This window comes from Myripristis murdjan, chromosome 7 (genome assembly GCF_902150065.1).
Source record: "Myripristis murdjan chromosome 7, fMyrMur1.1, whole genome shotgun sequence".
Taxonomy (NCBI): Eukaryota; Metazoa; Chordata; class Actinopteri; order Holocentriformes; family Holocentridae; genus Myripristis; species Myripristis murdjan.
This window is the reverse complement of record NC_043986.1, coordinates 15,070,892-15,093,329: the sequence shown is the minus strand read 5'-3', so window position 1 is coordinate 15,093,329 and position 22,438 is coordinate 15,070,892. Positions and strand designations below refer to the sequence as shown.

The following is a 22,438-nucleotide window of genomic DNA, read 5'->3' as shown; positions in this document are numbered from 1 at the left end:
TATCTCTCAGAAAAGAAATGGAACATCTGTGCACATGAAGGCCTTAAACAAGGTCACTGAAACTGAAACCTTGAAATGAAATGAAATTCTGCATGGATTTAAGTGTGAACTAAGATGTTCCGTTTCTTTTTCTGCACATTTTTTTTTTACTGACTCCAGCATCTTGAACCTTGTGCTGTTCTAAATGCTGTCTATTCTGGAGAAGGATTATTTAAGGTTACACTATCCAATATATGCAGCAAGTGTATGCTAAGAAATGCACAAAATCATACAGCCACAAAATTAAAAATAGGCACCCATAAAACCTCTTTAAGCTATTATGCCAGTTTATTCTTTTTGAGCCTTTTAACTCCACAGTTGAGCACTTGGCTTAAAGGCCTTATGAGTGTATAAGGCAGTTACTTTGAACAGCTACACGTGGTAGGCCTTCAGTAGGTCTTCAGAAGGACGGTGAAATATAGTTTGCATGTTGATATTGTTTGCTATGTTTCAAAATCACATTTGCAAAAGAAAAAAAAGAAAAGAAGAAAGGCAAAAAGGCATATGGGTTCATAATATCTATAAAACTATGAAAAATTAGTAGAATTAAAATCTTGGCACAACCAAGAAAATTTAATTTAATTTAATTGACTCAACCTGAAGTTTAATGTTACATGTCAACAGTAAGTTAGGTGTAGCCTTGGTAATTTACATCATGCCATTATGGAAAAGTCAGGAAAATCAATGAGGGCAACAGCATATGGAAAATTAGCCGATGATTCCGCTTTGGATTATGGATAAACAGCCTGAATAATAAACACTTTTGTGTACTTTATGACAAAGAGGTAATTGTGCAAAATCGGCTTTCATGTGGGAATGGACTTAAATTGGTAAGTTTTAAAATACAGTTTTTGTACCATAACAATACTACAGACACTGTGCATAAGTATCACACAACATGAGTTTTTGTTTTGTTTTGTTTTTTGTTTTTTGCTCTGCATCTCCTGGTTGAGTTTTTTTTTTTCTTCTCCTGGTTTGTCACATTTACAGACCTCTATCTGCCTGTGTGCCTGTTTTTCTGTCTAAATAACAGTAAAGGGAGCACAAATGGGGAAAAGAAATAAAAACAAATGGTCTATGTGTGTGTGGGATGCATTCATTTTAATACTTTCCATAAAAATCACTTGTATCATGATACACTGTGGGAATTTTTGGAGCTGAAAATAGTGTAACAGTGAAAATAGTAACTTGACAAAACAAATGCTCATCTAAGAAAGCTCACGCTAATGTGACAGAACTGAAAACAAAAACAGCCAAAGTCAAACCCTGACTAAAAATAAACATGACTTCAGTGGATGTTTGCATAGGCACATATCATCATTCATGTGTCTTAATGACAGTTATATAGCAGGTAATAATGGACCTGAGTCAGTGGCTGTGTGTGCTGCTCACAGTGCCACGTAAGGTCATGCCACCTGAACTTTATGACCAGTCATATCAGGACGGGGAATTAGCTCTACGTGTCAGCCGCATGCTGATAAATGTTTTTTTCCTGTGTGCCCCCTAACCCCAGTCACTTCGGCAGACAACAGTTTCAAGAGTTTCCTGTTCTAATAATCTAGTCGGTGAAAGTAACTGGTGACTTTTGTAAATTATCATCAACTCTATTCAGAAGACACAAAAGTTTCCCAGACATACAGAAACTCTGATGCACACTTGTGCCTAAATCTAAGGCCTTGTCCTAAATATAGACCGTTAACCAGAGCGGCGTTAGTCTGAGTCACAGAGAGCGCAGGCCCCAACACGCAGCACGCTTCACTTACCACTCTGCGGCTAAAAGCTCCCCTAAGACCTTTTACGCCCAGACACACTTCCAGCGTCCCGCCATCTCCTCATCCCTCTATCTCTCTCCCTCCCTTTTCTCCTCACTCCACTTTTTTTTTTGCGTTCAAATGTTTTGTCTGCCTTAAATATTCAAGGGGGCAGAGTGATGGGCGGCCAGAGGGAAGGAAGGATGGATGGATGGATGGATGGGCGGGTGAAGACGGGGGGGATCTTTTTTCACATGACCTTGGGTTGGCGGGGCCAGTCTCTCTCCCCCACTCTCTGTCTGTGTCTCTCACTCAGTCTCTCTCTTTCTCCAGACGGGCTATGTATGTCTGTGACTGGGCTGGCAGCTAGCCTCTCTTGGGCATTCTGGCATTCCTCCCCATCATGCACACAGGAGCAGTTGGAGTCGCCTCCTCCCATCTCACACACATGCACACACAAACACACACACAGACACACACACGCACAGCCCTGTAACCCCTGGTTGTGTCTCAATCTCAGAGGGTTTCCATCTTTTTTGTCACTAACTTTCATGCTTGAACTTTCACTTGTCTATCTTTAGTGTCCGTGTTGTGTCACTAACCCCCCTGTCTCTCATGCGCTCCCTTTCTAAGTTTCTCAGGTTGAATCTTCATTTTGGAACTGTTTATGGACACAAAAATAACCACGTCGTCATAGCAAAGTGCAAAACAAACTCTAAAATGTCTGTTACGCTGTGTTGAAAAGCTGCTTGCCTGAAGACGGGTAAAAAATTTTGAGTTATTTATTGATAAAACCGTGTTTCAGCTCCTTCAGGGTTATAACTTTTCTTTCCCTCTTTAAACTGCTTGAAGAAGACACAAAGTCGTAACATGCGGTGTGTGTTGCATGCTTTAAATGCTTTTGCTCTGTTTAGTATTGTGTTGAAAAATTACCCTAAAATGCTCAGTAACATATTGTGTGCCGCAAATAATGCAACTGTGTAAAAGGTATTAAATGGAAGAGTGTGATGTATATGCATTTCGGACTCCAAAAATACTCCCCCTTGTGATGTGAAGCTTCAAGTACAACCAGCCCTCGTCGCTGTGTGTGTGTGTGTGTGTGTGTGTGTGTGTGTGCGCGCAGATGAACCTTTATCTCTCCGTCTGACACGTGAAAATATTTTTGACGAGCAGGACCACACAACTCTCTGCTCTCCTTCTCCCCCTTGCTTCTTGGTCTCCGTGGCAACGCCACGCGGGTCGTCATGTTATTATCACCACTGCTTGACCAGCCGGCCCTCTGCATTCACTCTGTCCGCCTTAATGGACTCGCTGCTTTCTTGACAGACAATGACGAGTGTGTGTGTGTGTGTGTGTGTGTGTGTGTGTGTGTGTGTGTGTGTGTGTGTGTGCATGTGCGCGTTTGTGTGTTTCCTTGTTTACCAAATGTCCTCGCAAGCCTAGAAAGGAAAATCCTCCACACTGAAGGCATTTTCGACGTAAACGTGAAAGGCAGCGGCTGTGTAATGCATTGGCTGCTGATTTGGATGCTGTAATTGAAACATCTCATCTTTCATTTTACCATTTCTGTGCCAAGCCGTTTTTTTTTTTTTTTTTTCACAATCTTGAGGGTTTTTCAAAATATTGAGTGCTCAGATAAGAATTCAGATTTAGGTTTTTAGGTTAACAAAGGTTAAAGCCAAAAAAAAATCCACCCTCAGACATTCTTTCATTGCTAGATATCATCAATTTATGATGCTCACTGAATTCCAGGAGTGATTTTGTGGTAAAGCGGTGCAATTTATTCTTTCGGTGTATCAACTTTTCCTCAGACTGCCACTGAAGTTACTGATTCTGTGTATTGCATACGCACACTGCAAAAAATCTCCATCTTAAGTCACTGAGTCTCACACCAATCTTAAATCATTTCTTTTTTCAAACAAGGTAAAAAAAAAAAAAAAATCTACTAGAGGGATGAAATAAGCCCTCTTGTTTCCAAGTCTAATCAACTTGTTTCCAGAATTTTGTTGAATTAAGTGTCATTTTCTTGATCCTAGTGGACTGATCTGCCTTATTCAGCCTTGTTTCAACATATTTATACTTCCCAGGAAAGTTCTTGAAACAAGAGAAACTGCATTGGAAACAAGTGGGATTATCTCATCCCACTGGCAGATTTTTTCACTTGTTTTAAGAAAAACAAGATTTTAAAACCGAACACGAAACCTTTCACATGCTTCAGATAATGGATCCACAAAGATACAAACTGTGGCTGCGTTGCATTAAGCCTTATTATCTCTGCCTCCTCCGCGATGTGTGATCGTTGGTGCAAAGTCTAGAAAGAAACAATCTGCCTTACTGATGTAATGACACTAAAACCTGAAGTTTACAGTTAATGCTTTGGGTAGTTGAAAATGTTCCTGCTGTCAAATCAAATTCTCTACAGGAATAAGCAAAATACACCACCGCAAACAACAAAATATGCCCAGAAATATGATGCCAAAGTGTTTTAGGGTGGCTTTTGTCTCAGACATGTAGTGCAGACGGTTATGATTTGTGGTTAATGTAGTCGACAGAATGTCCTCACAAAGATAGCAACACAAATGTTGGTGTGTGTGTGTGAGTGTGTGAGGAAACTCATATGACGGACCCCACAACTGTCAGTCTGTCGCCCTCTTCCTTTTGTTGGGTGACCCTGGAGAATGTGGTGGGAATGGTCACTGGGAGAGAGATTATCGAGAGAAAGAGAGTGAGTGAGGGAACGAGAGAGAGAGAGAAAGGGAGAGAGGGAGAGAGAGAGAGAGGTCAGACGGCCAGCTGACGTGAGAGTGCCTTCGATCACCTCGTGCTTCTCTTCCGCCCCCGCGCTCCGTCTCTCTATCTGTTTCAGTCTTTCTTTCTTTCGTTCCCACTTGAATTCCACTCCCAGCGCTTCACTCCACTGTGACGCTGGGGTTTGATCAGCGATAACAACAGAGATGCGTCAGTCCGGGCCCACACACACACTAGACACACACACAATGAACGCTAACTGCAAGTTAAAAGTGCCACTCAGACACTCACACACACACACACACACACACACACACACACACACACACAGCAGTGGCCTTTGAGTGAATGTTCCTCACAAGGTCCCAGGCATAATGACAGCATTCTACAGTAGCCATAGCTGGGACGGTTCCCACAGACAAGACAGAGGGAGAGAGAAAGATAGAGGGAGAAAGAAAGAGCATTTCTTTCTTTCTTCACCTCTCCTCCTACTCTCCGCCTCCTTCCCAACAACCCATACTTTGTCCGGACCATGTGACCCGTCACGGGAGGAAGCTATTGGCTAACGAGCTCTGGCCAGAAGAGCTTTTCTGATTTATTCAGTATTCATAGACAAATCAAGTTCAAAGTCCGGTAATTAGCCTACCTGCTACCTCTGGGCCTGGGATGATCGGTGTCAGCCCAGCCGCCAGGAAAAAAAAAACAAAACGCTGCCATCTTATGTTTCTGCAAACCAAGGGTGCGTTTCATATGTTTTCCTGTAACATTTTCAAATTTCGTTACGTAGTATGAAAAACTGCCTTAGGAGGTCGGTGAGGTGGAAGATCACAGGAGCTGCGTTTGTTTTTAACGTTCACTAGATGATAGTAGCAAAAGTAACATAAACCATGACCTTTTTCCTAACCTTAACCAAATAGACAAACCTTTTCTTAACCTTAACCAAGTAGTTTTGGTGGCAAACTGAGTAAACAATAACAATAAGTAAAATGTAGTACATTAAATTGATGCAAATACATTCGATCTTGGGAAAATCACCTTTTAAAATAACCTGCCGTGCAATATATAACTGCCATGAAGAGTGACTTGTTGTGTTACGTTGTTTTTTATTATTGAGAAAAGTAACACATTGTAGTATTTTAGAGTTAGTAAAACAAAAGTTCTAACTTGTTTCTTTGTCATGTGTTACACCCGATACTGATGACATTATGTTTGCTTATGTTTTATTTTACTTTTTGAATGTTTCTGTTCAAATTTGTGCCACGAAAGATTATCCTGCCTTACGCCTGAAGTCAGATGTTCCTCAAATGCATTAATTTTCAACCTGTGTGCTTAAACTCCACACATTTGTCTGACTGTCAGCATGGCACCAAACCCAGCACACACGCACACACACACACACTTTCGAAGTTTCTTTTGTTTTTTTCTTTTGCTTTGCCGGACCTGACACAGGGCAGGTGGTGTATATTTTTAAGAGGGGATGGGATGAAGATGATAGTGTGTGTGTGTGTGTGTGTGTGTGTGTGTGTGTGTGTGTGTGTGTGTGTGTGGTGGGGTGTACGGAGCCAAATGAAAACATGTCACTCAGGGCCCATTAAAATGTAACCCTGCCCTGAAGAAGAAAGAGAGCCATATCATCATTAAGTCATCTCAGGGTGAAGCGAAAACCGCAAATATTATTTCTAGACCCCCTCCCAATACACACACGTGCACATTTACTTGCACACACACACACACACACACACATCTCCCCTTCTTTTCCTTAAGATGACAGAGCAGACAGGATGATTGGAGGTACGGTGTGTTTGCTCACTGTCTGAGGGTGACGAGGAGACGTTTGGGAACTTGGGACGTTACCATGTTTTGATGAAGAAGAAGAGGAAGAAGAAGAATATTAAAAGACTGACAAATGTCTCTTAATGCAGTTAAAAAACAGATGTGACTAAAAGAATGTGTGTGCGATCTATGTAGCTATCTATACTTAACTACGTCTAAATGTAACAGAGATGACTTGTCAAAATGAAACTATCTGGTCTGCGCTAGTCAAAGGTCTATTCAGTGCATGAGTGTGCGCTTGTGACTTTATGTGTGTGTGTGTGTGTGTGTGTGTGTGTAGGCCATTTCCTGCTCCTTGGGCTCATCACTCCTCAGTCAAGCCATGGCCCAGGGGAGCCCACTGCCTGGCCTCTGGCATTCACACACCCCCATACTAGACAAACACACACACACACACACAGACACACACACACACACACACACACACACACACACAGCCACCCCTGTAACCAGAGGGCATCTGTGATGTGCTGCATTATGAAAAATGACTTGCCCCCATGGTGCACTGGGGTGGCAGTGATTATAATATCCAGATAATCATTTCAAACAAATTATCATAATTATCAATCAATCACGGGCCTATTTAAGCGGGTGGGGTGGGGGTGGGGGGATGGGAGTGTGGTGCTGCTGATGGGGGGTAAACTACGGCCTGGAGTGCTAGATCACTTCTGTGACCCACGAGCCTCCCTCTGTCCACATAATAGCCCTCATACATTTAGGGTCATTTAGCTAGCATATTTAGAGACTCAATTCCCTGGCTTGATATGGGAAAAAAAGATGTTCACACACACACACATACACATACACACACACACACAGACACACAGACACACACACCAGCAGCTGACCCCCATTTGGCTCCCCAGTCTTTCAATGTGGAATGGGAAAGATCTACTTATAGGTCAGAGTTCATATCAACCCCTTGACAACAACCATTGTCATTTTCCCATTTAAAACTAAGGGGTGTGCTATTAAAAAAAAAACCATTCCAGAGTCCATTTGGACACTAGACACTCTAAAATAGACTCTAAGTCACAAAAAAATAGCTAATAGGTAAAAGTAAATAAATGTAAAGGAGTTTGAAATGTCAGTGAGTAGCCTGTTTTACGTTCTACTGTTTACATTTTAATCTGCCAAAAATGGAAATATGGGCTCTGTTGTCACTGATTCTGCTTTGGTGGAGACTACAAGGCCAGTAGAAAAATTTTTACATTCATAAAAATGTAAGCCTCTACCCATGCAGTGCGGTCACATGTGCTATGTGGCAAATAAACATTAAATGCCACTGGGGATGTGCCGTTACGCATTTGGAAATAAGAGGAACTTGTTGAGAGCAAAACACCACTAACCGATATCATGCTAAAAACAAAACATCCCGCGGTAAACCCCAAAATGCACTACATCGGTGTCATAATTTCCTTGCTTTGATTTGAACATTAATGAAATGCTTTCACAGGACAGCTGGTCCGCACCACAGATCGGTTAAAAAAGGGCCCCGATTTTTGGAAAAATTTTCTGAAAAATTTTGCACCCACTTCCCAAAATAGTTTGAACTTAACATTAAGATCACAGAATCTGCACTAAAGACGTGGAAGCCACCCAAAAAAAAAAAAAGCTCAACTCCGCACCACTCACGGTGCGGGAGGCTAGATAGCTTAAAGGAAACATGAAGAATGTGAAAATGCACATGCACGTCTATGTCAGTCATCTAAAGTAAGACATTAATCACTATCTAGCGAGCGTCAGTGCTTAAGAAAAAAATCATGCCCCCCTTTAGAGAGGACAAATAGGAGAGAAAGAGTGACACGGAGAGCGTAAGAGAGACTTGATCGTCTTAAAGAGATATTCCTCTGTATCTTTCAGCGGTAAATCCCCTGTGAAAAGCAACATCAATTGATTCAATCTCAGTGCTATTGAGAGGTGAATGAATTGAGCAGAGAGAGAGAGAGAGAGAGAGATAGTGGCCTTGAGGGGGAGAAGATCGTCTTGGGAAAAAAGCAATCAGTGCTCATTGATTTTCTCTGCTGGTTGAATGGAGGGTGTCTATCTGGAAGTCATTATCTGCCATCTGATCTGCTAGAGTGTTTACACACGTTGGGATGGACAGCGGCGCTCTTCTGAAGATGAGGATTAACACACATGCATGCACGTACACACACACACACACACAAATACACAGAGCATAGACTGTCTTTCACCCACTCTCCCTATCTGGCTACCACTCTTAAATCCAAGCAATCCAAAAAGCAACACACACCCTGAAACCCTAATAACTTTAGCACACACACACACACATTCAAACACACACACAGACTTAAGTGTATGTGCAGTGTGTGAATATAAGCGGGGCTTGTGCAGCCCAGACAGCCAAACAGACAGATAGTCCTGTTGTGTGTAGCTGAACCAGACCAAACCAAACGATCCCTGATCTTATCGCCAGCAGCCACTGATAGTAATCTATAGCTGCAACAACACCACCGGCGTCTGATCAGCGAGAGACAGGGAGCAGGAGAAAAGGAGTAGAAGCAGATGAGATAACTGATTTTCTTTTTTCTTTCTCGATCTGTGTGGGAGGTGTGAAGATGCATGTGCGTGTATAAGCCAAGACTACATCTCTAAGGATATACACACAAGGCCTTAAACCTCCGGACACACATGTGCAGCTGTGGCTAAGCCCCAGGCAGCTTTCAGTAAGTGAGCTCCAGGAGATACAATAACATCTTCTCTCATGTTTTATCCCTCGCCTTAACCCTGTCTCTCCCGATACCTCCCACCAAGAGGCAGAGAGAGAGAGAGAGAGAGAGAGAGAGAGAGAGAGGGAGAGAGAGAGTAAAGTTTGCCTTGTCTACACTAAACTGGGTAAATTTGAAAATGCATGCATCTGCCAGCTGATATTTTTGAAAATGCCCTGAGTGACAGTCAGGTGTTGTAGTGTGGCTGGAGAAAACAGAGAATTTAGAAAAGTGCTTGTGGTAGTCAACATCCAAAATGGCTTGTGCTCATGAGTTACTTACAACTCATGCTTGCATTTGTTTCTTGATTGGCACTTCATGCATTTAGCTACAGCAGATAAAAGACACTATTTGACGTGTATTTGAGGTCGAAAGGGTCTCCACAGAGGTGTTGCAGGCCTATCTAAGAATCTCAGCTTCTTGTCAAGTCTACAAAAAGTCACACGCTCTGATTGGTTGATCACTGAGGGATGTTTATGTACAGAAACCCAACAAAACACACAACCATGCAGAGGGGGAAAGCTTCAATGTAAGACTCTCACATGCTATTTTTTTGTGTTTTTACATTATATTTATGCTTCATTCAACTATAAAATGGGCTTAAGTTACTGCTGCTATCCAAGACCTCTGCTTAAGTGGCTTAATGTCATATAGGTCATGGCTCAGGAGCTTATACATGCCCAGTTTAGTAGATGTCATGGTTTTTGTGTGTTGCTTATCACTGTGCTCAGGGAACTTCTCAAAAACAGCCTAATGTGGAGAGAAAGCAAAAGACATAAATACACAATTTAAAAAATTTACTCAGATTAGTGTAGAAATTGGCTTACGTTGGTTTAATCAAAGTTGAGGTGTATTGGTGTCGGTATGCACATACATTTGTCAAATATCAGTGTCTAAGTTTTTAAAAGAGAGGGGGAAAGTGCGGTCTGTTTCTCTTTTCCAGTGCCTGCCTACTTCGACGTGTGTGTTACCTTGTGAAATGTGCATGCATGCATCCATCCATCCATCCATATACAGGAGTTGGTACCCTGCCTAAAGAAGATTAATTTGTTACCATAGCAGCTAATATACATTCTGCTGAGGACCTTTTACCTTGGCTCACTGTGTGTAACGGGTGTGTGTACTTTATGCATGCAGACGCACTCACATGCAGACACGCACCAACACATGCAATTTTGTCAGTCTTATGAACACAGCTTAAGACATCTGTTTTACTGAAATGTAATGCACAGCTGCATATAGGAAATAACACACACACACACATGCACCCACTCACACACACCCACCTTTCAGTAGTGAGCCAGTGTGTTCACGAGCTACAACTCAATTAACAGTCTGCCTTAATCAAGCATAGCGATGGTAATGACATGGTGGAGGCAGTAATGGTGAACGCATGCATGTGTTTGTGTGTGTTTTATGTGTGTGTGTGTGTGTGTGTGTGTGTGTGTGTGTGTGTGCGTGCCAGTGTCTGTGTATGCGTGCCAGTGTTTGTGTGTGCGTGCGCTTGCACAATGTGGATGAATGAGTCATGTCATAAGGAATGGCTCATGCATAATTTCATTCATATTCATAACAGGCATGTGGTCCACCGCCGCCTGACGAGGGCCCACCACAGCTCACACGCTGCATAATGAGACGAGGCCTCCGCGTGTGTGTGTGTGTGTGTGTGTGTGTATGTGTGTATGTGTGTGTAGGTGCGTGTGTGTGTTCTGAGTCTACTGCAGGTGAGTGTATTGTATGTGTTCCATCATCACTGTGAGACTGACTTTAAATGCCTATCTGTACATGTATGCATGTCTGTGTGACTGTGTGTGTACAGTTGTATGAATGCACGTGTGTGTGTGTGTGTGTGGGTATGCATGGAGGGCACGGGCCACTCCTACTGGAAAGGTGGTTAGGTAGTTTATAAAACCATCTAGGTTTTTCCACATTGTACGAACATGTGGGCAACAGTGAAACGGCCCAAACCACCTGCGGTCAACTCTTAAAATAAGCTCATTGAGACTAATGTAGGATTTAAAATCAACCGAGCAGTCAGCCTGCCTGTTTATAGAGGGTGCAGCAGCAAGACCCTTGACCTGAAATGCAAATGAAGGAAAATGATATGATTTTGTTTTTCCAATGGTCAAACTGGTCAGAATTATAAAATAGGATGTGGCAACGTTTAAGTGTAGCACTTCCAGCTAAGGATATACAGTGCGCTGTATCACAACGAGGCGTTCTCAGTAAACATCTCCTCGCCTGGCTCACGATGCTTGAAATTTTACGGAATAGATTCACATTTGCTGAATTTGGTGTGGAAAGTAGTCCGCCATTAGTTCTCCCCCTGTTGTTTTGACCTGTCCTGTCAGGTAAGTTAAGTCAGGTCTAATATCCCCCTGTGGCACTTCTCGCTAAATTTTGAGATCAGGTGAAAACAAGCTGGCAACATCCACACCACACCATTCACCTGGCAAAGAAAAGTCAAGATTTTTGCCTTTTTTTTTCTTCAACTAACATTCTTTCAAATCCACAAGGACAGTAAACCAACATTTCACACGTAAAAAACTCATATTTAGCCATCACATACTGCTAATGCACCAAGAGCTCTGTCAATCAGTTTTAGACATTAAAAAAATGTCTTCAATCTGATTGATCAAAACATTTGAAACAGGCTTGCCATACACCAAATATGAATCAGGCTTCTGAAACTCAAACCAGATAGAGCCCCGTATAATTTACTGCTCTTACGTTTTCAACGATTGATTTTGTTTTAGCCGACCATTGACTTGCAGTGGGGCTAAATGTGCTGCATGCAGCTTCAGTGATTCTCGGGACAAGTGTTTGCTCGGCTGCAGCCATTGTTCTTTCATGGACCATTAGATGGACATGAACTCTCTCCCTGTCCCGCCTTGACCCGGCGACACTGGCCGTAAAAAGCAAACTGCCCAGCCTCTTCAATAAATTTATCACCTCATAAAGTGGTCAGTGGCTGGTCAATGGGACGTATCGGTCATGGGGTAAGGAGAGAAGAGAGGTGGGAGGTTGAAGAGGGGGATCCTCCCTGTGATTGCAATTCATTGTCTGTCAGCCTCCTCCGAGAAAGCAGGGATGGATTTCGGTCACTGTGAGGTTTTCCAGTGAATCCAAAGTTTAAAAAAAAAAAAAAAAAGATATACTTGGCCTCATAAATTTAATAAAAGATTTTCTACACCCACATAATACAATGTATGACCTTTGTTAATTTACACAGCAGCAGAAAAAAACATACGCATTTCAGCTCTTGGCCTTCCTCAGCTCCAGTAAGGAAGGCTCAATCCTCAAGACAAAATTAAAAAAAAAAAAAAAAAAGTTTACATATTGTATTATGTGAGTGGAGACATTTTTTTTGTAATTTTAATGTTTTGGCAGTTGGCACCCATTCCAGTTTCAGCTTTTCAAGCCCATGTAAAACGTATTGATGTAAATGTGCGGAGGATCGTTTCACTGTGGATTCGGTGTTTCCATCAGTAGCTCCTCTCCACCACTCAACACACTTTGGCTTTTCCAGCGAAACATGGGTGCAGAAAAGTCGAGCGCCAAGACACGAAACCAAACTGTTTTTAATTAAAACCCCTCGGTTGCGAGTGTATGTGTGTGTGGACACAGATTGGTACAACAAGCCGAATCAGCACATCTTACCTTTTTGATGCAGCTGTCAGGGGAGGCTGCTTCATGGTCGTTCATCATCTGCTAAAAGAAACAAAAACAAAAATACATGTATTATTTTAACATTTCGACACTGTGCCAACAACGTAACATTTTTAAGCCTGATAAAAAAAATGGCAATTTTAGCATTAAAAGAGAATATTGATTCCTGTGTCTAAAATGTCAAATGCTTCACAAGGCTTCGGCTCTTTGTGACCGTCGCGGCTTGATGACACGAGCAGCGGGTGTTCATAGTTCATCACACAGACCCTCTGGGCTACAAATGTGACCAGGGGGATATAATAATGGGCTGAGAGGTCACACAAACACACACACACACACACACACACACACACACACACACACACACACAAGCAGATATAACAGCGCACACGCACTCGCACACTGATGAATGAATGCCCCACAGATTTGACGTTAATTCTCCGCTTCAGCGTTGCAGGAAATTTCGCTGAGACAGTGTGTATGTCTCTCTGTGTGCGAGTGTGCGTATGTGTGTGTGTGTAATTAAGCCTTCAAGCAATATTTACTGGGGGCAGATGGGTGGTAGAATGCTCCCAGTGTCTGCTGGAGGAAATGAAGGAAGTGGGGGAATGATGAAGAGACAGGGCTGCTCTGATGCTCTGAGGGGGCATTTCAGTTATAATGGTAACCCTGACTCTCCGTCTGTCTCTCCCTCTCTCTTTCTGAAGCCCATTGATAGCACCTGAGGATCAAAGTAAAGGATGCAGACTGTTTTCAAAGCAGTTTATAGGTGGGGTGCGGGACTGACATGGTACATTACTGAGCTGAAGCCAGTTTGCGCCTATAAAACACGCACAAACTCACACAGAAATACACACGAGCAACATATTTCGATCTCCTTTTTCCTGCCCCCCATCCTCCCAATCTGCTCTTTAACAGTGGGTGTGTTGTTGGGCTGTTGTGACAAGAGAGGCTGGGACTATATTAGAACTGACATATTAAAGTTTGTATTTCCTAAACCTCTGTGTGGCCCACCGTGATTGTGGACCGGAGGAACATATAGGTCTGGATTTAGAGACATTTATCTGCTATGAAATCTGCCGCGGAGACTGTAAGGCTATTCTCTGCATTCCGGCATACAGCGACTTCTTTTATACAGCCGGCGAAATACATGGCCTCATTTCATAGTAGGAGATTATTAAGTATGAATGTGTGTGCCTACACTCACATGCAGTTCTAGATAAAGGTGCGGTAAGAATTTCGACTTTTCAGTGACGGAGAGAACCATTCATCTGCGAACATAGTAGCACACAGAAGTTCACTTTCAGTGCCTCTCTCTCTCTCTCTCTGCCTCTCTCTCTACAGTGAACCAGATGGGCCATATGTGCACCAACGCACCGAACGCCGCACTTCTCTCTCTCTCTGCATTAAGCTGTCAAGGGATCTCTTTCGCAGCCTCACCGAATGGGAGCAATTACACCACAGATACTTACAACAGCGCTCTCAGCCTACTTACACATATCATTAAAGCCTTCACAGAGGCATCCCGTTGGTGAAATCGCAGTCACGTTGCTGCTCGGTTTTAAACAAGGCAACAGTAAACATGTCATCCCCCCGCAGATGATGCAGCTCCTCACAGCCAATGCGAAACTAATTAGTCACCTTGTTTTTTGACCTTTATGTGTAGCTCCCCCCATGGGCCAGTCAGTGTATTTAAAAAAAAAAAAAAAAAAAAAAAAAAACAGACACACCAGGGAAGAGTGGTGAGATGCATTGTTTCCAAAGGTTATTTGAGAAATTTCCTGTGACAGATCGAGGAACAAACAAACAAACAGAACTGAAGCAGTCTGTCAGGACTTTGCTGCGTTTTATGTTGAGGGTGTTTTGTTCCAGCTATTATGCTGCACAGTTTTAAACTTAGAAATGGATGAGTGGTCTGTCTTGTACGCAGCGTTTACTGGGGTTGTTTGTTTGGTGCAGTAAACACAGTTAAGGGCAAATACCGTTTTTTGTTGCCTTTCGAACATGGGGAGAGGTGATTTATTTATTTATTTATCATTTATTTATTTTTTTTTATTAAGAGGTTGGATTTTTTCCTTTTGGTACCTGTTTGATCCTTCCTATGAAAGCAAAGGTGCATCATATTTGATGAGGTGTGAGCTCTCTAATTTGCAATTTACTGTAAAATCTGAGTAAAACCGCAACACAGTGACACAGAAATGGCTATACCAGATGCTATAAAGCTGATGTACAACTGCAAAATACACGGATTGAAACAAAACAGCAATAAATCTAAATCTGTGATACCTTCGTCCTCTCATTGTCATTATGCGGTCCTATTTTTCATATGTTTTTCCTTGAGATTGTGGAGTGTGTTCATGGTGCCTCAATGCAACAATGTTTTTTGAAAAAGGGAAGGGAGTCGTGGTCGAACAGTACATCTGTGTTAGATGACGAAACGTATTAATTAGGCCTTTATTTGTATGAGCTCAAAAAATGCCTCACAAAAGCAATGACTAAAAATAGGCTTGTATGTGTGTGAGAGAGAGAGAGAGCGAGAGAGAGAGAGACAGAGAGAGAGACAGATAGGGCGAAAGTGGGAGGCTTTCCCCTTCCTTGTAATGCACAGGACCAGCTGCAACAGTTTACAAAACCAACAGCTTGGCCGGGTCGTCTAAAATGCTACCAGGCGTTCAACAACTATAGGAGCGTTTCTGGGCTCCCCCCCCCCGCTCTGTTCAGCTACATGCCAAGCGTAAATATGTGTGTGTATCAAATTGTGCGAGAGTAACCTAAAACTATAGGAGACATGCGAGCAGACATGAGTGGTTTTACTGATGCCTTAATGTCTTTCAGCCTCAGGTGGGGGGTCTGGACGGGAGGGAGGCCTGCTATCGTCCAAACCTCTGCTTTGGGCCCAGGACTTTGTATCTACTGTACATCGACCATGGGGCAAAAACTGTAATTACAAAGCTTCCTTGTTTTGAATCCAATCCAATTTGAATTCAAATAGTTTTTTGTTTTTTTTTCAAGTCACCGTTTTTTTTTTTTTTTGGGGGGGGGGGGGGGGGGGGGGGGGGGGGGTTGACCAAAGGCAAAATCTGTGGTCGAAAGCAGAGGTTAGTGCAATGATGATAAAAATCATGATACAAGGACAGGTGGGGCCCTTTTTTCAGCTCTCACACATGCACACACACATACACACATACAAACAAATGCATACACACACATAAAGCCCACACATAAAACTGCAGGAGAACCCCGCCAAGCAAATAAATAAATTATTAATTAGGGAAGGAAAATGTGATTGGCCCCTGACTGGCGGCCCTATGATTTATTGCACGTGTCACCGTCGTCTCAAAGTGACTTTTACTCTTGGTTGGTGAGACAGGTCCAAATACAGACTGGCCTATATAGAGAGAGGGATAGATTTTCCTTTACACAGAGAGAGGTAAATTGTCCATTTGTTCTGTATCTAGCCTGCTGAATGCTGACATGTCAATATGTCTTAGGGAAAAGAGAAAACACTGAAGCGAGGGTAATTAGAATGTGTGTATGTGTGAGCAAGTGTGTGTGTGTGTGTGTGTGTGTGTGTGTGTGTGTGTGTGTGTGTGTGTGTCTGGGCACAGAAACCTCTCTCTCTGGCCCATATGACCTCAAACATAAACAAATCCAGTCGTGGCTTGATGAAAGTGCAGCCACCTGCAGAATCCTTCCACCAAGAGCTGTCCAGACCCTCATTAGGGGTATGCGTAACTGTGTGTGTTTGTGTATGAGAGTGTGTGTGTGTGTGTGTATCTTAACATGTCTGTATGTCTGCGGAGTGTGTTTTCACACAAGGCGGGAGGGAAAAACCCACCATTATTAGTGTTTCATAGCGCAGGTTTTGTTATTGGACAGAGTCAGGAGTTTTTCAACACCACTTTAGCACCATTCGTATTGACATGCCATGATGACCAAGCAGACAAAAGAAAACACGGCGTGGGGAAAGACACTCAGCAAGAGGACCGAGTCGTTGTTTTTACAAGACCTGTCACAGCCCTAAAACACATGACGGCGCAAAATTCTGCTCTGTTTATTTCCAGAGCTCATTTAAAGCGAAAAAATAGCAGAAATGCCTTGAGGGGGATTTCTGTATGTAGCCTATAAAGCACATGTGGCGGTTTTAGAAGTACAACTCAAGTCACACCCTGATAGAAGGACCCGTAGTCTAATTTTCTATTCATATAGCTGCTCACCAATGAGATGTCAGAGTAAGTAGCCATAGTAACTAGAAGAGGACCTTGCAAAGCTTGCTCATCATCATCCTCAGACGTGAGGAGAGGCATCGAGAAGAGGGCCCCACTTGGAGGTTTGTGCCGTAGGAAAATGTTAGTGTCCCATTGCCAAAAACAATTCTCCTCAAGTCTGGATAATATGAGGCAATACAGCAACACGGCCCAATGGATGGCTGCGGATGTCACAAAGCCACAAGTTTCCAAAAAGAACCAGCAGCAAACAAACCTCAGGGCTTTTTGAACCAAGGCCCTGACTGACAAGCCATTGGCTGCAAGAGCCACACCAAGAAAGCCACAAATTGAAAGTTTTGCTACGCATTTATTGGGAACTTTTGCAGCTTCTTGGCTGGCTGACAAGATTTCATTGTGGTGGCAATGTCCTGGACGGGCTATTGATCTTTTTGACGTATAGATGAGAGAGGAAGCGGTCTTTCACTGTGGGCCGTGTTGAATAATAAACTGCAGAAAGAGTGTATTTGTGTCAGTGAGGGAGAGAGCTTGAACGAAAAAAGAGGGAAAAAAAGAAAGGGGAGGTTCTGTTTCTCATTGCTGGAGCCTCTAAAATAGGAGCTAACCATCATGTCAAACATGATCTCAACAAATGGATCTGACTCCTCTGACTCCCCGATACTGGCAAATCTGATCGGAGCACTTTACAATCAATGAAACGACGCGTTTCTGCCCCAAAAAGGAAGAAAAAGAGGAGAGGATATCAAGTCTCCAGTGTTTTCCTCTGAGGTCTCTCGCTATCATTTGAACTGCCTGATAACAAACCTTTACACTTTCCTGCCAGAATCTGTTAGAGATTGTTTGACTAAGGATACATGTCTGACTCAATCTGCTTTTTAACGTAGACTCAGATGGTGCCTGACTGTAGCTCCAAGTCTCTCCTCTGACTTGTCCTTTAAAAGGGTGTAAAATGTGGCTATTTCGGGACTTCCCAGAGATAGGGGCCGTGACAGCTGACCCAAAACAAGACCAGAGCTATGACTACTTAAAAACATGCCTCAACAATGAGGTTGCTCGCAGGACTTAAGCAGGGAGGTGGGAAGAAAGAGGCAAGAGAGAGGGAAGTGGAGTAGAAATCCTCCCTGCTAAATAGCAGGAAGCAGGGCGTCAATCAGATAGAATATATTTATGATGACTTTAATAAGCGGAAGACTTGAAGTCCTTTTGCCAAGGCAAACATCAAGGGGAGTGCTGATAGCAGACTCTCTCTCTCTCGGTTGATAGGGAAGGTCATTATGAACATAATCGCTCCTGGGCTCGGTATTGTTTGATTCCTTATCGCCGTCCCTTCACTTTGCTGTCAAGCTGAATGTGAGAAAATCATACAGTGCACTGGTGAAAAGAAAAAAAATATGGATGCCAGTGGAATGCATGAGTTCCCATTGTCTGGCGCACAAAAAGCCGTGGAGAGAGAGTAAAAGAGGAGAGATCAGATTAGCTTGACACTTATCACACAGTGCTAAAGCTAACACTGTTACCCAACCCCATATCCAAGATGGGGCTACGCAGGGTGTGGCCTGTGACGGAACTGAAAGCTGTTGGAGAGATAGAGCTTAGCGCACAAAGGTTAGATTTGGAAGGCAAACACTTGGAGCTATTGTGCGACTCTGGAAAGTCACGGCCACTTGTCAAATACAAAACGCCTGATGTTTACAGAACATGCAGTGACCCTGTATGTCCTAAGAGTCTTTGCATGATTTATGAAGAAAATGCCACGGTGAAATATCTTGGGAGGGTTAATGCTGACCCCGGACAGGCTTGTCTCATCATTTCAATGTCCTGGATGATTCACAAAGTCTTGCATAGGCATGTGTGGTCTGTGTACGTGCCGCACATTATACAGTTTGTACAAATAAGTGGATCAAATATTTGTATTCCTACATCTTAGGGCTGTGCGTTTGAAGTAGATTCTCTGCAGGAAAGCGATGTTACAATGCCAGGGTGTGAACTTAACCACTTGAAGTCTTATTTTCCATTTGATGTCACCCTAATATATATATAAGTAGTGTCTAATTTTTTCTACACACACACAGACATGCTTCATGTTCAGTAAATTAGTATCAGTATTATATAGCTATAGATATATAGATATAGATATATGTGCACTGAAGCTATATCATCATCAGCATATATTGAGTGAAATACTCAAACCCACGATATCATTGTTGGTTTTATACACATTTCCCTGTTATTCAGCAGGACATATTTGGTGTCTTTGGAAACCTTGGGATCTTAACTAGAGTTTAAAATAAAGTTCTGCGAGTTGGAACAGAGCTTGGCCACACAGCATGCCTTTGAAATGACAAACCCACCGATGGGACCAGCAGAGTTGGTTGAGTTGAAGGTGAGGTTTTAATCAACAAACACACCTTGGCAAGTGAAAGGAGAGAGTGAGAGCATTGGATAGAATGATGAAGGGAGGAAAAACAGAATAAGATCCTGCAAATTTATTAAAAGGGTCATATTTTCATGGGGGCCTTGTAAGACCATCCATCACCTGATGTCCAAGGCCCCTTATCCTTTTAAGGCCGTTGACTCTGAACTTGATATCGACAGAGCTATACAGATAAATTATCTGCTTGGCCTCCACTTTATTGATAAGTCATTTGGGCAGATGATCAGTAATAATCATAAGTGAATAAGGGTGTGCCGATAGATCTTCCCCTAGCAGATGCTGTGACAGCTGCTGGGTTGAGGCCCAATAAATAACCCTACCTTGTGGTCTAAGAGGATTGCCTACACAGCATCGGCAGCCACTGTGGCTTGCCTTTCAGACGATAATATATCACCTACCCCCCCTCTTCATTTTGATAAAGGTTGCAGTTTATCGATATGTGGTAGTGGGGAGAGAAATAATATTGCCTTATTTCTAATGATCACCTATTCTTCCCATGACACATATTGCCTCTTAGCAAGCAGGGGGTTATGGGAGTAAGATTTAGGGTCTTGACTTCAGGGCATATAGATTGAATCAGAGGTCATGTCACGGATACTTTTCATTTCACATTCCTCAACTGAGCAAGATGCTTATGCGGCCTATGCATATATGAATGTTTACATTTATGCACTACATAAATCTGATATTGGCTTTTCAGTCCAACGGTCTCATATGTTTCATATCTCCATTTCCCCCTGCAAGCTCAATGTGTGTATTTAGAAATGTACACCAGACCACACTGTCTGTCCCTCTGTCTAGTGCCAATATGAATCCCTAATTCAAACCAGGAATCCCTTTTAGCAGGCAGAGAAGGACATGGAAACACACTCTGCAGAAGGGATCTCTCATCGCATCAGGGGTTTTTCTGGATGGCAGCCATCGAGATATTGTCACGTGACGATGGATAACCGGGCGAGTAAATTGCATATCGTTTATCGGGGTCCGGCCAAATATTTACACCGTTTGCATATTTCCACATAAACAGAGGGATTTTAGGGGCTTTTCATTTCTCCTCTCTCTCTTCACTTCCCATTTTTGCACAGGAAGGACATGCCTGCTGGAACAAGGCGGCTGAACACAGACAGACGAGACAGAAAGAGAGAGAGAAACAGACAGAAATGGGTGGAAAGGAAAAAGGAAGTTGTACACTGATTTTTTTTTTTACATTTAGACACTCAAGAGGAAAGGGTGTATTTATATGTATCTGTACTTGTGTGTGTTAGTCGGTCAGGCATCCCCCAGCCTGTGGCTTTTCTACATATTGGCATCACACACTCACACACAACTGAGGAGCTTGGGCGCGGGCCCAAATACTGAAGTGAAAGGTCTCCAGTGATTTGGAGGCTAAGTGCATGTATATGTGGGTCGGGGCCTGGGACAAGCAGGGGCTTTCTTCAGGGGCTCAGAGGGTTTACACCGAGGTCAAGCCCTACACATGATGATGATGATGGTGCTTGAGAAGGCCAAAGCCACGCCGAATGACTTGCTGATGAGATTTCTCCAGCAGATAAATAAACAGGCCCTGACCATGGATTTCCTGCTCATGCACACAGGCAAGACGGTGCTCTGACGGGAAGGTGTATGAGTGTGTTTTTGTTTGTGTGCAGTGGGGGTGGTTTGGGCACTGCGTATTGGTTAAAACTCTGTTGCACCAAACATTCTCTGCTAAACAGAGACAACTTGTATACATACAGTGACTGTTGGGGAACAGTTTCACAACATGCAATTAAACTAGTAGTTTAACTACATTTTGCCGTAGATAATCTTGAATTTGCAAGATATCAATTAGTCATAATCATCAATAAATTCATTAAATATTCAGAGAAGTTGTTGCATGCTATTTTTGAACTTGGCTAACTCAGTAAGGTCCTTGTTATTCAGTAAGGACCCTAATTTCTTGAAGGCAGGCATCTGAATAACAGACACTGCATACAAAAGCAAAGGAGGCATTCCTTACACCTTTCTATGAATACTGGCCTATGTTTGTATATGTTTATTTACTTTTTTTTTTTTTTTTTTTTAATTTTGACCTACAGGCAGAATATTCAAGTCAACAAAAGGGCAGTTTTTTTTCAGTAAACTCAAATAAGTGGCATTTTTTCTAGGATGTGACTTAATTTTGTATGATACTTTGTTACGATGTTGCATTACATTGTCGATTTGATCATTTTTTTAACAAAGTAATTTGAACTACTTTTTCTAAGAAGCTTTAGTAAACTATATTTCTCCTGACAAATAATTCTACAACTATTCCCATTGTGAAGCAGTTGGTAGCTTGTAAAACAATGCTTTCAAAGTGGATTCCCCATCAGCTTATTCAGCCCATGCAGCATGTAGCACCTACTGCATGTTGGTGCTATGACCATTACAAGATTATAGTCATTTTTTAACCCGCAGATCAACTATCAAGTACATCCCAATAGGTGCCTTCTCTGTCCTCTGTAGACTCGAACTATCCATTTAGTTTCGCAGACTTCCTTCGCTCTCTCAATGGTCTTTTTGTGCCAGCTTGGCCCCTGTGTTTACAGGGAAGATGTGGAGCTTAGATGTTTTACAAAGTTAGGTCATCAGTAGGACAGAGGTGAATGGTGTGGCGTGTGCTGAGGGAAAGAGTAAACAGCTGCTAGTGTTCATAGGACTCTCTTTGTTTAAGAGTGTGTCTGTGCGTTTAGTTTCTTTTCTGTTGCCTCCACACACACACACACACACACACACACACACACACACACATGCACACACACACACACACCTTTTCTTACTTTTTATCACCTAATTAAATGCAAAAGATATAAGGAGCACTTGGTATCTGACAAACCTGACCTTGTCAAATGTTTTGTTTTGTTTTTTCTGACATAAAGCTGAAGGAACATGAAGTGTGTGTGTGTGTGTGTGTGTGTGTGAGAGAGAGAGAGAGTGTGTCTGTGTGTGTTCCTGTGTATCCAGACTGCTCTTTTCCATCATATT

At 42.6% G+C, this 22,438-nt stretch overlaps 1 protein-coding gene across 1 annotated transcript in view; it reads right to left on the bottom strand.

The window, feature by feature from the left end:
* Window positions 1-22,438, bottom strand: part of prdm16 (PR domain containing 16) — a 221,234-nt gene that overhangs the window by 91,399 nt on the left and 107,397 nt on the right. Inside the window, exon 3 of the mRNA XM_030055959.1 lies at window positions 12,764-12,811. Coding sequence (XP_029911819.1) covers window positions 12,764-12,811 — 48 coding nt within the window. The remainder of the gene's footprint in view (window positions 1-12,763; window positions 12,812-22,438) is intronic.